Below are 17,075 nucleotides of genomic sequence, written 5' to 3'. Positions count from 1 at the left end.
GTATTGTGATTTAAGAATGTTTAAATGTTTGTACCGGGGAAAAAAGGCAAAAGCGTGTAGCGTTTTTTCAGCGTGTAGCATACATTTTTTTTAGATATATTATTGTGCATGCAGGTTTGCAGCCAAGCGAGCTGAAACCAAACACTACATCAGTGGTCGTTTTAAAATGGCTAGCCATTGACTCCTGTATTCATTCACACAGAATGCTAATTTATGGGATTCATTCCCAAATTTAAATGCTGTTGTCAATCCCAAAACGTTGCCCTTTAACCAAGTTATATAATATACAATACAGCATCTTGATGAAGTTTGTCATAGACAGAGTGTTCAGAAATAATGGACGGTCTGGGAGATTGTTCTTTATGATAAGTGCTCATGCACATAACTCAATTTTGCTTAGCTGTTTAAATTGGAATATTGGGACCTGACAACAACCATGTTGTTCTCGGTTGCTGGTTAACCTTTTTTATCCAAGTAACGAAAATATTCTCATACTCATTAAAAGGTTGAATATCTGTTGCAGTATTCCTAATGAGTAATGCACAGTGAAAACTAAGTGTAAGTTTACTTTTCTGTGAAAATATGATTAAAATCTCGTTCCAGTGGGCTGGTTTGACTGTAAGCTGCCGAAAGCTCATTACTCATCATTAACTTGTCTTTTACCACCAGCAAAGAGGCTAAAATTTAGACCTTACCTCATTTCTACTGTTTCATTACTTTCCCGATTTATGAGCTCCGTTTAGAGAGGAAAAAGAGATGGAAGGAGAATTGAGTGATTTATTGATGGCAAAAGGGAATCCATTTTGTTTGTGCAAGGCAGGTAAATGAGGTGTCACTCTGAAAGAGCACTCTCTCAGTCTGGAGCTTTCTGTGATGGATTCCACCCTCAGGACATCCAGACCTGCCACTCCCTCCACACTCACCCGTAGACGGAAGAGCTGGGACTGGGGGAGTGAGTCTGCTGATTTCCTATTGGCTGCTGGGAGATTTAAGAGGTGGCGCTGAGTTCAATATCATCTTCAGCGTTCCTTTGTTTGATTTTCCCGCCACTCCTTTGTTACCATGGTCACGTCATTATGAGTTTGAGTTTGTTTGTTTCAGCTGTGTATCGTTAATTACCTTTAATTGTGTCAGTACTTAAGTTTGTGGTCCGGTCACTTTTACATTTAGTGTGTGCTGCTCTACCTGTTTTGGATTCTTATTATTAAAACGTTGTGTTGGATCTCTCTTCTTCATCTTCGTCTGTTTGCCTGCAACCCCCCGTGACAGATGACCGAACCACTAAGTGTATATGCAGCGGTTCGCTGCTGTGGCTCAAGAGAACCATGACTCTTTTTCTTACACACTCTAAAAAATGCTGGGTTGTTTTAAACCAATTTTGGGTTAAATATGGACAAACCCAAACGTTGGATCAAAAATGCAATTTAAAAATGTAACCCAATGGCTGGGTTTGTCCATATTTGACCCAAAATTGGGTTAAAACAACCCAGCATTTTTTAGAGTGCATCAAACAGTTTTGGCATCTTACCATCAACTCCCCCTTCGAGGGCGAGATCCTGAAGTCGTTGTTCTGTATCGTGGCCAACTACCACCACCCTATAGACCTCCCAGACTCCACCAGACTTGACTGGAGAGCGTCCTACCCCGATCCAGAGCACAGCCAGACCCAAAGCCGGATTTACCACCTTCGACCATGGAGCATTTGCGTGAGCCCCCCGCAGACGTAGAGGGACCACCCGCCGCGACGAGTGAGCCAGAGCCCAAGAAAGAGGACAGTGCTTACCATCACCCCTGAAGAGGTACCCCAGATTGAGTCTGACCAGGGGTGTGAGCCCGTGATAGCAGCAGCAGAGGGAATGGAAACAGAGGACTTGCTGATAGACTTCAGTGAGGAGGTATCGACTCCCACCCAGTCCCTGATTCATCATCGCTGTTTAAAGACAGCACAGAGAACTTTATAAACTGCAATTTTTCTGTTAAGCCTTTATCATCGCTGCTTCCAGTCAACATTAAGGACTATATGGACTGTGATTTATTAATTTCATCGACCTGCATGGACTTTGTCCTTCTCACTGTGATCCTGTCAAGTTTTATGTTACCACCATCACCGCAAAGTTCAGCCAGTCCTCCAGCCCCGCCAGTGCCAGAGGTTTACAGCCCCTGCGTCGTCTCCCAGGGTGCCCTGCTGTGACGCTGAGCCACAGGTCGTGCAACCACCAGCAGCGCCTGTGCAATAGGATCCTGCCGCTCTGCCTCCGGCCTCTGATCCCTTCACTCTATCTCGGCCTGTAGACCTGCCTGCTCCGCCTTGGCTCCTCCCACCCTCGGCTCCATCGGAGACCCTCGGCCTTGCGACTCCACCGGGTTCACTCGTCCCACCAGCTCCCCCTTGGTCAGTCATCACTCTAATTTCATCACGGACTTACGGGTCGTATTTTTTTTCTATAATATTTATATTCTATAAATAAATAAAAAATTATATCTAGACTTCTTTCTTTTGATTTTGGTTTGAAATGATGTAATTTCTTGACAGGTTTCTTGTGAATCACCCAGGTCCTATTCTGATAGAACAATTGTCTTTCTCATTGCAAAATATTCTAAAGGAATAAAAGGAAGGAATTGAGAGAGGGAGAGAAAGGAGAAATAGGTAATTTCTTGTTGATAGTGATGTCTCCAAAATTGCTGGGAGGATAGGATGACCCAATAAACACAAACACACACACACACACATTTATGCTCTGCCAGAGGAGAGGCTTCACAGCGACTCCATTACACTCAATTAACCCCTAAAAGGGACAAGACAGACTGAGAGAGATTCCAGCAGAAGAACGGAAGAGATGATGAGACATAACTCATTTTATTCTTTCATCTTAGTCCGTCCACAGAGACCATTTTACGATTGTGCACTTATGCAAATAACCGTTTGCAAGATAATGACTGATTCCGATGCCTTATTCTGTTATTACAAAGCATATGAATCTCTCCACTGAGGCTGGTCTGGTTGGTCTCAACATTTTTTGAAGGGTCATTTCTTCCAGATAATGTCTTCTTGGCTATATTTCTATTGTCAATCGAAGATGAAAGCTTTCTTTAGCTGACATTTTTTAAAGAAAATTGTAGTTTGATAGCAGCACAGTAAAGCTAAAATGAAGTTACATTGAATCTATTTTTTTGATGTAAAAGGCTCTTTTTTTCACAGTAATCCCAGGACATTATTGTAAAATGACCAGAATGTCTTTACTGGTAAATTCACAAAGATGTTCACACAAGCAACGGCTCTGACTTTTATTGTTAAGAGATCATTGATTCAGCAGCACCAAAATACCAGTAAATTCTGTGATGTCAGTCAGTTGTCTTCATTCGCCCACATGAGGTGTTCAATTTAATAAAATATTTTGACACCTGAGGGACAGATGTAAGGGGATTATCACACAAAACGTGTTTTTGTTTTTAAAAACACGACGCGAATGATAATATCCAACTGCTGAGCCACAGCACTAATAAATGAAATAGAAAAAGAAAAGAGGATAATTATTTTTAATTATTATTAATTCAACTTCTTACATCAAAGCATTCTGACCTCGTACGTGTTCATACCGTAATTATCATAATCTTAATTCTTTGTTCACACACAGATACTGGTAATTTTTTAGTAATGTTACAACTTCTCATTGGTAAATTGCCAGTTTTTACTGTTCTGTTTTTTGTTTTGTTTTTTAATTCCTGTTCACACATGATCTCTTAACGGTAATTTACCAGCAAATATGGTATGTGTGATAGGTGTTAATGACATACAAAAATATTCTAAATATTAAATACAATAGTATATAATAACACTGAAATATATATATAATGGAAGGTTCTGGGCTATAGCAAACACTGGACTGTACTCAGGGCCTTCTCTCACTGGAACGGACTCAATAACTTCTCTCACTGGAACGGACTCAATAACTTCTCTCACTGGAACGGACTCAATAACTTCTCTCACTGGAACGGACTCAATAACTTCTCTCCCTGGAACGGACTCAATAACTTCTCTCACTGGAACGGACTCAATAACTTCTCTCACTGGAACGGACTCAATAACTTCTCTCACTGGAACGGACTCAATAACTTCTCTCACTGGAACAGACTCAATAACTTCTCTCACTGGAACGGACTCAATAACTTCTCTCACTGGAACGGACTCAATAACTTCTCTCACTGGAACGGACTCAATAACTTCTCTCACTGGAACGGACTCAATAACTTCTCTCACTGGAACGGACTCAATAACTTCTCTCACTGGAACGGACTCAATAACTTCTCTCACTGGAACAGACTCAATAACTTCTCTCACTGGAACGGACTCAATAACTTCTCTCACTGGGACGAACTCTGAGATTTCTCTCACTGGAACGGACTCAATAACTTCTCTCACTGGAACAGACTCAATAACTTCTCTCACTGGGACGAACTCTGAGATTTCTCTCACTGGAACGGACTCAATAACTTCTCTCACTGGAACGAACTCAATAACTTCTCTCACTGGAACGAACTCAATAACTTCTCTCACTGGAACAAACTCAATAACTTCTCTCACTGGGACGAACTCTGAGATTTCTCTCACTGGAACGGACTCGTGAATTTCACTCTCAGGAACAGATTCAGGAATTTCACTCTTCGGAACGGACTCAGGAACAGAGTGTGTGTATGTATATATACACACATATATTTGTCATGCTGTATAGTTGAAACACTCACTGGAAGCAGGACTTTAAATCCCCAGTTTTATATATGTTATTTTATTATTATTTTTCATTAATATGTAGTTATATATTTAGTTCAATTCGTTTTTTATATATATTTACTTTGATAAAAAAAATTATAATAATAAGTTTTAGTCATTTTAGAACCCCTGCTTATTTTAGTTTAACCATTTTTTATTTTATTTATTTTTTTACAGATTTAGCTAACAATAACAACAGTGTGAGCCAGTCTGGCATATATTTTACTTCAGATCACAGGGTGTGTTTCATTATTTACATCCCGTGGGGAAAGTAGAGATGATATCACACGTACGGCGTGAGTTTGTGGATTAGTTGTTCACATCATGATGACAGCATAGGGACTTAGTCTGTGACTTCGGATCAAGCATCAGTCCTTTCTCTCAGGCTGCTATTACCTAAAGAGAGAGAAGGAACTGTGAGAGATTGTGGAAAAGAAGCCTCTGATTCATTGTTGACACTGGCACCTGGCGAATCAAGACAGTTGCTTTCAATTTATCTCTCCATGATGGCAGTTGCCAGGGTTACTGAAGTATAGTTGGCGTCCAAGGAGGCAGCCGAGAGGATGCTCGGGAGAGGTATAGAACCAATATATCACTTTGTCACACCCTTTAACAGGACACTGTATGCCTGAGGGGTTTAGTGTGGTCAATCAGCTGAAGGTTGTTGTTCTCTGTGAGAGTGTGTGGGGTTCTGGAGGTTACACATGTCTGTATGTGTGAGTTAATACCTAAAGGTGTGTGTCATTAAGTCTGAATGAGGTCAGTGCTTCTCTACAGAGAAACACATGTTAGAGGTTATGAGCACATTCAAGCTGGGGTAGTTAAAATGATACCGCCGTGTTTCAAAACCTGGGAAACTTCCTACCTAGACAGCACTGAATGTTCATATCAAACAATTAGAGGCATTTAAATATATATAAAAAAATGTAGGCATCATAGCTGGATTCAAATCGAATCGTTTAAATAGAACATCTTCAACTCAATACGCATTTTAGGAATGTGCTTGAGAAATATAAATGCGTTCACATATATTTGTATATAAGTGAAGTATCTATCTAGACAGCATCTTTGAAGGATCGCGGGTAGATTAAAATGTTAAAATTGAGCATGTTTAGACATCAAATACATGCATTCGAATTCAATGCTTTTGATTCAGACATTTAAATTGAAAAAATTTGGCCATCATAGGAATATTTTTATGTTTTTGTCAAACTATTTTAGCAATCATAGATTAATCTGAATGTTTGAATCTAAAACATTTAAACATTACATGTGAGTTAAAATTTTTTTAAAAATTTAAAATTAGCGACGCTAATCTGCGTTGATTGGTCAGATGACCCAGCAGTGTTTACATAGATAATACTTATTGTTTAACACGGAGTACAATGATGCTTTTATCAATTAAATCGTGTTATAATAATGATTATAGTCCACTGCTTTGTAGTTTGTAGTAAAAAACGAAAAATAAGATAAAGAATTTAATTTTATGTTAGCGAGCATAGCCCAGAGTTCATATTGTAAAAGCACAATCAGTCTTTGTTTGCGTTAGCCCGATGCATAAACATAACGTTTTTACAAAAAAAAAAATGCAGTTACGTTACTACGAGGTATTACTCTATTTTTTTAAGACAACTCCGAAAACAACGACAAACACTTCACATATCTCAATACAATTGTCATTGAAGACCTAGAAGCTAAACGGTGCTTACACAACAAACAAAATAATAATTAAGCATGCTACATAAAACATAAAAGCAACAATTATTAATAACACTTACAGGTTGTGATACGGCGGACGAAGCTGATGCAAATACATGAACCTTCCTTCTAAATCAGCCGGCTCGCGAATCCAAGTTTGATTGCATTTAAAAAGCAATCGTCTTCAAAATGGCGCAAACAAAGCACAAGGCTCGGACTACTTCTGTGGTATAGTTGTATATATGAATTGTAGCCACTTAGTCTTCAAATGCTCCTCCTTGGGCAGATGAAAAAAGTTGGCTTTTGAGTCGCACTTCAGAACACAGCGTCTCGTCGCCATGATGTTTTCTCTGGCCTTGGAGCGCAATAAGTGGGCGTATCGTATTCAAATAACTTGACAAGTTGACGTCATCTAGTCAGAGAAAAAGCTTCGGTCTTCTAACGATTCATAAAAATGACTCCGAGTCGACTCTTACTTTTGAAAGACAATAACTTAATATACGGTGCGCTTTCATATTTCAAACTTTGCAGGATGTTTTTGTTCACTTAGATCTATGTTACACACTACATGAAAGGTAAATTTCAAAATTCCATAATAGGTGCCCTTTAATGTGTACATACATGTTTTTACATTGTACTTATATTTTAAAAATACCAGCATGTAATTGCAGCTGTAATTAATTTATGTATTTACATTTGTAATTACACAGTTGACCCTTCCCTTACACCTTAACCCACCCTTATACCTACCCATACCACCACACCTGTCCCTAACCTTACCCGTATCACACCTCAATAGCAGCATAAGTGTTTTGCAATACAATATGAACACATTAATAATACATTGTACTTATTTTTGACGTAAGTACATAGTACTTAAAGCCACTTATTATAAAGTGGGACCAAATTTTCAAATTGCATGTTTGAATCAACTGTTTTTATGTATCATAGGTGTTATCAAATAGCATGCTTTTAAACCAAACATTAAAGTGAAGTGACGTGTAGCCAAGTATGGTGCCCCATACTTTGAATTTGTGCTTTGCATTTCACCCATCCAAGTGCACACATACAGCAGTGAGTTTGAAAACACACACGCACACCCTGAACACACTCCCGGAGCAGTGGGCAGCCATTTTTGCTGCGGCGTCCAGGGAGCGATTGGGGGTTAGGTGCTTTGCTCGAGGGCACGTCAGTTGTGGGTAATGACAGTGGAAGAGAGCGCTGTTCATTCACTCCCCCCACTTACTTTCCTGCCGTTACTGAGACTTGAACTCGTAACCTTTGTGTTACAAGTCCGACGCTCTAACCATTAGGCCCGATAATGCTTACGTAACCGGTCCTACTCGACCCGCTTACAATTAGGGATGCCCCAATCAAGTTTTTTGTTCCCTCGATCCGATCGGGACAGACGGAATTGTCACTTGCCAGATCAGGCCAGTGCTGCATCGTCACAAAAGTTTATAAGTCTTGTCAGTTTAAACATGCAAGCGATTTTTATCCATTTAGTGCACAAGTATTGAATTGAGTTTTCATTCTCGTCTTCTTGCACTTGAAGGTAAAAATACACACAACTAAAGTATGTCAAAATGCCCATCTTGGTGAGCACATAAACACTGTTGGTTGTTTTACTGAATGTAAACAGATGAGAAAGAAATCACATGTGACAGTATATTGGATCTGTGCATTTGGTCTTAGTGACGGCAGCCTAATAAACCTGCTGCTGTCTGTGTCATTAATGTTAATCAAACAACAAAAGACTCACTGATCTTGGCTGAACAACCTTTTGAGCTTTAACAAGGATTAACCTATATTTAATCTATACATCGAAGAACATGCAGTATTATGTTACAGTATTTATGTACCTGAAAACTACTCTGAGACACTTTGAGCTATTTCTTGTGATTTGTTCTTATTTTATTACTGAAGACTAACTTGTCAATATATATTTTTTACTTTATATTAGTTAGACTAGTAGTTTTTGCCGTGGTATCTAAATTAGAATCCATCAATAATTGTGAAATTTCAATGTGTCATTTTTTGGTGGCTTATTTATTAGAATATAATGAACAAAACAAAAGATTACAAAAACTTTTATTTGGTTTATTTATTCATTCATTGGCCTATTCAAGGCAGATACAAATAAACAGTAAATAAACGACTTTCGAGTGATTTGTTACAACAGACTTCTTTGGTTCTTGTGACGCACATTTGAGCTTCTTCTTGTCCTCTTAATGGCGGTTGGCAGACCCACTTGAACGCCACCTACTGCACCACACATGCGTGACAACTGACGAAAAAATATTGGATCGAGCTTAGCCTAGCCAATACGGATCAGTTAAAAAAACGGCTTGATTGGTCTCGATACTGATCCTTAAAGGGATAGTTCACTTTAAAATGAAAATTCTGTCATCATTTACTCACCCTCAAGTTGTTTCAAACCTGTATTAATTTATTTCTTCTGCTGAACACAAAGAAAGATATTTTGAAGAATGTCAGTAACCAAACAGTAGTCTGTACCCATTGACTTCCATAGTATTTTTTTTTCCTACTATGGAAGTCAATGGGTACAGACTACTGTTTGGTTACTGACATTCTTCAAAATATCTTTCTTTGTGTTCAGCAGAAGAAATAAATTAATACAGGTTTGAAACAACTTGAGGGTGAGTAAATGATGACAGAATTTAAATTTTAAAGTGAACTATCCCTTTAAGATAGGAGATTGGAGATCCTTGTTAACATTAGCAGTCTGTTTTCTTTCGTTTTGAATTGTTCTATTTAAAAGTAGACATTTCATTATAGATATATTTTAATTTATAGGTTAATTTATGAGACGCGCTCCAGTTCACGCGCAGGCGCCTCCGTGTCGTGATTATCTATTGTCTGCTATATTTACTTCTTATTTATTAAATCCAGGCAATTGGTTAATGAAACATTGATTAAAATTAACATAAAATTAATGCAAAATGAAATTCACTTTAAAGAAAGGCATTGTGCTTTCTGTTTGAGGTCTCTGTTAAAGTTTTATGGTAGTTTTTTAGTGCTACTTCAGAGCGGTCGCGTCCGTAACGGAGAACTGTCACGTCCTTACATTGTTTTTTCCTCATAAATGCGTACACGAAAAATAAAATAAAATGAATATTTTATGTTCTGTGGAGAGCCAACCCTTCTTCATCCGGTGGGTAGTATTACTTTTGATTTGCGCAGTGTAATTCACAGAATTACTAAAAAATATTTTGCCTCCTAAAAGTTAAAGATTTTTTTGTCACGCATGAATGATTTTTTGTCATGCGTGTCTATTTCCCTCATTAAATATAAAACGCATGTGTAGACTGATATTTTTCTAATGCTGGACTCCTTTAAGGGAGTAGCCTATGGATAAACAGACGTTTCAATATATTGGTATTAAATGCATTTTCTGAGAATTTATATTTCAAGTTTTGACTGCAAATGTTACGTCCATAACGCTGGAATTCCCCAATTTTAAATAATTTATCCTCAACTAGTTTTGTGGTGTAGGTCTATGTATTTTATAATGCATTATAACTTCAAATGATACTAATAGTAATTTAAAGATGAGGTCGCATTGGATCTGGACGGGAAGGATAACTCTGGGAGTTGGAAGGGGTTTGTCGAGATTCTGCAGGTTCGTGGATCTGAGTGTCGCGATTTCGGTTTCATATCGCATATCGTTACTAGAATGTTACTTTTGTATAGTTATTTTGCTGAAAGTAACACAAAAGTAATACAGGAGTAATGTAACGCATTTCAATTCTGAGACTGTAATATTGTACGGTAATTAATTACTTTTAAATTACAGTAACAAGTAATATATAATGTATTACAGTTACAGCATGGGGACTTAGTCTGTGTGTGACTTCGGGTCAAGCCATCAGTCCTTATTACCTAAAGAGAAAGAAAAGAACTGTGAAAAGAAGCCTCTGATTCATTGTTGACACTGGCACCTGATCAAGACAGTTGCTTTCAATTGATCTCTCCATGATGGCAATCGCCAAGGTTATCCTACACATGTTCAAATCTTGTAAAAATGTATTGTGCATCACACATACATTCAAATCGGATGTTTGGACTGTCTAGGTAGGAACCTCAATAGGGTAGGAGTTTTGAAACGCAGCATATGTCTCTGTGGCTTCACACAGCCTGTGAAACTTCCTCATGCATTCGAGTCTGAGATCAGACAGAGAGCGGGAGTGTGACGTTTATGTCATCTACAGGCTGCCGTTCCTCAGGCTCCGCTGCACTGCTTCAAATCTATCGTCTTACAGATGTCCTAAATAAAAAGAACACTTGTCAGAGGCTGTGTATGTCTGTTTTATGATGATTGATGTGTGTGAAATATGGTATTACTGCAAAGCCGGCCAATGATTTTCAGTGCTGTTTATTACAGCCTTGTGGCGGCTCTGACTGATCAATACTGAATCTGAGGAAACCGTGACGACAGGACTCCATACCTCTCTGTCTCTCATCCATTCACTTCTTACAGCCTCTGTCCATCATTACTTTCTATTTCCCACTCTTTTTTCCTTTACAACCCTTTCCTTTTCCTCTTTCAGTTCCTTATCATATCTCCGCCCTTAAATTCCTCTCTCTTTCTTGTTACTCTGCATTTACATGCTGCAGTCACTCTAGCCTCGTACCGCTGCAGTAATTGGAAAGCCGTCACTGAGCTCGATGTTGAGAGAGAGAGAGAGAGAGAGAGAGAGAGAGACGGAAAGAGTATGTGAAGGTGCATGTGTGTTCAGACTGACTGGTTTTGACAGTAAAGGCAAAGGTTCAAGAATGTCCTTGCTCATGCTGGAAGATATCAGCTATTTTTTTTAGAATCAAAACAGTGTGGTGAATTAATTAAACAGTTTCATCAGTTTTTGCATATAACATTTTTAGAATATAAACCTGCATTCACTAATTGCCTGCATGCAGTTTGACTATAGTATACTCCTGTGTGTGTGTGTGTGTGTGTGTGTGTGTGTGTGTGTGTGTGTGTGTGTGTGTGTGTGTGTGTGTGTGTGTGTGTGTGTGTGTGTGTGTGTGTGTGTGTGTGTGTGTGTGTGTGTAAAGACATAGTTAATCACTACAAAAATTGGCAAGATAAAGAAAACATTTGAAAAAGTTATTTTCAATCACACATCATACATTTTTGTGCCATTTATCTCATTTGCATAACACTTTTAGTTAATCAGGTGCTAAAACAGCACAAATAAACAATTAAATAAGCAGGTGTGATTCATTCTTAGTGAATTCACCCCATAACATTTGAGCAGAATGCCAGTAGAGGGGAAGTTAACATCCTTAGGACACATAAACCTGTTAAAGCCCATAAAATGAGTGTCCCTGAGTGTGTGTTTTGCTGTAATGAATGTGAATTCTTGTTCCTCACTGGACTGAAAATGGGAATTGTGGGATATTGCCGCTTTCTGCCGTCGCTGTTGTGTGTGTGTGTGTGTGTGTGTGTGTGTGTGTGTGTGTGTGTGTGTGTGTGTGTGTGTGTGTGTGTGTGTGTGTCTGTGTGTGTGTGTGTCCAATGAATATGTGTCTGGAATGAATGGGTGAACGACTTGAGATGAATGAGAGAGACAGGGCTACAGCCACTCTTCCTGCAGCTGCATTAACATTCAGAAGCTGTCTTGCTGACAGAGAGAGAGGGAGACGGGGAGGGCAGAGAGACAGGGGAGGGGAGGGGAGGACTTGGAGGGCAGAGAGAGAGAGAGAGAGAGAGGGTTAGGAGGGGCTGTTGATTACAGCACTAGGAGAATGTGTGTATGTGTGTGTGTTTGTGCTGTTTTAGAGGGGTGAGGTGAGTCGTGCTCAACCCCCCCACACACTAATCAATCCGGACCCCTGGCGCCCGCGAGTTGTCGTCGGCGACCGTCCGCGTACGGATAGAATGTTCAGGGCGAGTGCGCGCCAGCCCAGCTTTGGGGAAACGGCGCAGCCTCGTCACAGCGTGTGTACGTGTGCGAGTGTGTGTGCGAGAGCCACGGGGAGTGAACATGCCCCACTCGCGGCGAGAGCAGCCCGAGCGCTCGGCGCCGTTCGCGACAGGCAGCCGTTAACGGGAGCGAGGGGGAGGGCGGGGAGCGCTCAGAGGGAGGAGAGGAGAGGAGAGGTGGAAGAAAGGAGGAGAGAGGAGCAGAGGAGGAGAGAGTGATAGGAAGAGAGGGAGTGAGCCGCTCGCACCTGACGGCCCTGGCCGGTTCAGGAATATCGAGTAGGAGACCCACGCGCGCACGCACTCACGCTGCCGCCTTCTCACGGGACCATGTCGGTGACCACCGGATTTGGCTACCAGTTGCCGGGCATCACCACGGTAACCTATGTTTTTGTTTACAGCCCGGGGACGGTCCAGCGGGACCCCAGCCCTCCTCCCGCGGGGCCCTCGCACACACTCTCAGGAGCCCGGGGCCCCAAACGGAAACTCTACAGCGCCGTGCCGGGGCGCACCTTCATCGTGGTCAAACCGTACTCGCCGCAGGGAGAGGGAGAGATCCAGCTGAACCGCGGAGAGAGGGTCAAAGGTGAGTGCCCTTTCCCTGCTTATCGCTTTGCATCTGACAGCTGTCAATCTTCTAGAAAGAGGCGGGGTTTGGCCAAGTGAGCTTTGTGATGCAAAAATCTATTAGAAACAGAAGCTCAATGTTTGTGCATTGCAATGTGTCTCATGATTTTTAAGTTGATCTGTTTGCTCTTTATCAGGCTCTACAGGAACTCAAAAATCATGAGACACATTGCAATGCACAAGTGTGTGTGTGTGTGTGTGTATATATATATATATATATATATATATATATATATATACACACACACACACACACAGGGAACATTTTATATATAAAAACTGAAGGATAAAAACACCTTCAACACATAAAACACACACACATATATATATATATATATATATATATATATATATATATATATAAACGTTCCCTGTGTTCACACTGTACATATTACTGTACATATGATGTATTTATAAATGTGTGAGTATAAATAAATATATTTATTTTTAAATAAAAATAAATACATACATATTGAATTATACAGATCATTATTAGTCATAGTAATTTTTTCCTAAATACTACAAATATAATAAATAAATTTACATTCAAAATATATTTTTGTATACATGTGTGACGAAGTGAAAACTGAAATATTAATACACAATAATGCAGGCTGTGGAACCCAGTATTCTTGTATATAATCTATAGTATACAGTAAGATGTTGGCATTACTATAGCCAGAAAGTAATTTAGGATAGCCTGTGAACTACATCTGCTGAGTGAGTTCTGAACAGGACTGTAGTTTTCTGTTTTAGGGACGTCTTTAACATGTCATCTGCACTGGTATGTCTCAGAACAGGGCGACGAAGGGTTGCTGTTTGTCAAACACTGCTCTCTGGAGACCGTCTTTCTCATCACATACACACACACACACACATACACACTGATGCTCAGCTGTAAGGGCCGTTCTCACTTGCTTACCTGCTCTAAGTAGTGAATCTTGATCCGGAGGAGATTCAACTCAGAATCAAGTCAGACAATGTTTATGTATTTGTGCTGTGTACATGACGTTAGTAAAAGATGTGGATGTAACTCATACTCACTGTTGAGCGTGTAAATGAATGCTGCTCTGGTGTGTGTGTGTGCGTTTGCGTGTGCGTTTGCGTGTGCGTGTGCGTGTGTGTGTGTGCGTGTCCATGGCTCAGGTTCATGGCTTATGTGTTGTTCTGTTCTTGTCTCCATTCATGCTTCAAACCAGACTACCACTCAAACGCATTGGAAGGTAAAGAACTCTGCATCCATCCCACTGCCCTCCAGTGTGTATGAGTGTGTGTGTCCCATGCACAGCCCTCTACAGTGGTGTTTTTATCCTTCAGTAACTCTTTCTTTCCACTCTGCTCTACCTGCATGCCCACCTGTGCTCACACATCTTTACCCAGCACCCTGAACACACACACGGCGATGTTAGTTGGTTTCCTTCCTCCCTCTTTAATCTGTATGGAAAACTATTACACACATTCTGATTGCTGTCACATTTTATCCTTAAAGCATTTTAATAGATTATAATTTGATCCATTTGCATTCAGAGAATTAGATAATTGCTCTGAGATTGCTCCTGTGTAGCTCATAGTGGAGCTTCATTTAAATATTAACTTTGTCTCAGATTTTTCTACAAAAATTATTATGGAGGAATAAAAAATAGACAGACAAGATTAATATTTGCGTACAGTATGAGTAAAGCGTTATATATTTATGCACCTGGCAGAGCTTAGATCATGTGTTCTTGAAAGAATGTGAATGGAAGTTGTTTATTATTATTATTATTGCTCAGATGCTGCTTTTTTATTCTTGAGACATTAGCTTTGTCTCAGATGTTTCTCCTAAAATGGTTAAAAAATACATTAAAGAGAAATACATTAAGATATACAGATGGACATTTGCATACAATATAAGTTATATATAAGAATTTGAATTGTATCATTTTATTTTGAATAAGAGTTTTTTGCAGCTCCATTTAAATGATGTATAGATATACTGTATTGATATTCTGTATTAATTCATCCATGAGGTGAATATTTGCATACAGTATGAGTTATATATGTGCAGCTTGAAATAATTTGAATGGAAGTTATTATTATTATTCATTATTGCTCTTTTTCAGTTCATGAGACTCTAAGGTACTAGTTATGCTGCATTTAAATGTTTGTCTGAGATGTTTCTTTTGTAATTCCTTTAGAGAAATAAAAATTTGTCAACAGTTGGCGAACAGTAACAGTATAACGCTATAAAGTTTATGTGGCTAGTATATGATAATGAGAATAGTTTGCGTTCAAATTGAGATCTGGCTTTTGATTGCACACTTTGGTATCTTGGCAAATATTAGCTCAGTTTGTGACCCTGTTGGGAGTATATAGGGGTCATTTCTAGGGTATTTTTCTTGAGAGACATTTTTAAGCAAAGGTCGCAGTTTTCTCTCCATTTAATCTCATTGCTGCCTGGGAGAAGCTTCTGATATGTTTAAGAGATTTGTAATTGTGCTGTCCTATGGATATCTTATATGTAATCCTTTAGTCCAGAACAGCTGCATGTACTCTGACTCACATTCCTGTGCTGGGCAGCAGGTGCATTAGTGCCCATGAAGTGCCAGAACGCCCATGCTGGTGGAGATGGAAGTGCCGTTATAATCTGGTGGCACCATGACAACATGCTGCTTGTTCCAGCTCAGAAACTGCCAGGACAAACCATATGCTGGACACACGACACATCTCTTACATAACGGCACCATATGTTAAAAACGTTTCCATTTCCTGTGTGTGCCCTTTCTGTTCTTGTAGCACCTCTGTAACCTTAAAGAGACCAAGCGAGCAACCAGCAGTCTCTCTTTAGCTCCCAGCTCCTGATAAGTTCACAGTGCCCATCTCACTGACGTTCATTAATATAGGAGTCGCTGCTGGGAAAACAACATCTCATTTTAAGCCTCAGCGATGCTATCTATGCAAACAGCAGGTCTCATTTCTTAACTACTCAAGTTTGTACTTAAAGGAACAAGCCGACTTTTTGGGACTTTAGCTTAGACAGAGTTACGGCACGCACGGAGATGAAAAGGGTATGTATGGACTTATCTAACTCCGGGGTATACGGTGAATAAGCTAAAGTCCCAAAAAGTCATCATGTGTCCTAAATGTAGGTACACTTAAAAATAAAAAAGGTTCTTTATTGGCATTGATGGTTTTATGAAGAACCTTTAACATCCATGGAACCTTTCCATTCCACAAAAGGTTTTTTTTTTTTTATAGTGGAAAAAAGGCTTTAGATTATTAAAATGTTCTTCACCCTAAAGGCCAGTTCACACAGTAGCAACAAACGCCCACCAACTCAGGCAATCACCAAATCACAATACATCACATTCTACGACAAGCACTGATTTAACATGCACTGAAAACAAGTTTAGACCAATGCCAACAGACAAGGTTAAAACACTGATCCGACAAAATGCAGCAAACCTGTCTGTTGCCTTTGGTTGACGTCTGTCTATTAATTAAAAATATATATATATTTTAATGCAGCCTTAAGAAGTTCACGGTCTGATTATAAATACTTTTAAGAAGTCTATTATGCTAATCAAGGCTGCAAATATGCAGAAAAAAATACAGTACTTTTTTACAGGACCCTTTGGTGAATTCAAAAACAGAATTTATTTGAAATCATGTAACTCTTTACTGATCAATGCATTCTTTCTGAATAAAATTATTAATTTCTTTAAAAAAAGAAGAAAGTCTTACTGTCTTCAAATTGTAGGGTATACTACTTGTTAAATATTTTTAATATAATATTAATTCTACACAAATGCATTATAGATAACTGCACATTTTCCCTCATCTAGAATCCAGAGATTTTGTGTGAGAATATTTTCTGCGCATCAAGGTATGCAATTTGTATACGATTACTGGTGAATGAGACCCAATCACTTTATTTTACCTTTGGAGACTCTCACTCCCCGATAAAATCGCGTTTGGGTGCACAACTGTCTACGAGACCTTGAGGACTGAATAAACCTTCTCGTGACTTCAGGTTGATAACCTTTAGCGTGCTCT

General features: G+C 39.4%; 1 protein-coding gene across 3 annotated transcripts in view; it reads left to right on the top strand.

Annotated features, from left to right (window-relative positions):
- Positions 1–17,075, top strand: part of shank3a (SH3 and multiple ankyrin repeat domains 3a) — a 363,988-nt gene that overhangs the window by 275,656 nt on the left and 71,257 nt on the right. For all 3 annotated transcript variants that reach the window (XM_079620538.1, XM_079620540.1, XM_079620539.1), the window contains exon 12: positions 12,815–12,999. In XM_079620538.1, coding sequence (XP_079476664.1) covers positions 12,815–12,999 — 185 coding nt within the window. The remainder of the gene's footprint in view (positions 1–12,814; positions 13,000–17,075) is intronic.

The sequence above is a fragment of the Phoxinus phoxinus genome (assembly GCF_949152265.1).
Source record: "Phoxinus phoxinus genome assembly, chromosome: 8".
Lineage (NCBI taxonomy): Eukaryota > Metazoa > Chordata > Actinopteri > Cypriniformes > Leuciscidae > Phoxinus > Phoxinus phoxinus.
The sequence above is the reverse complement of the archived record's forward strand: the minus strand, read 5'-3'. Positions and strand labels throughout refer to the sequence as shown.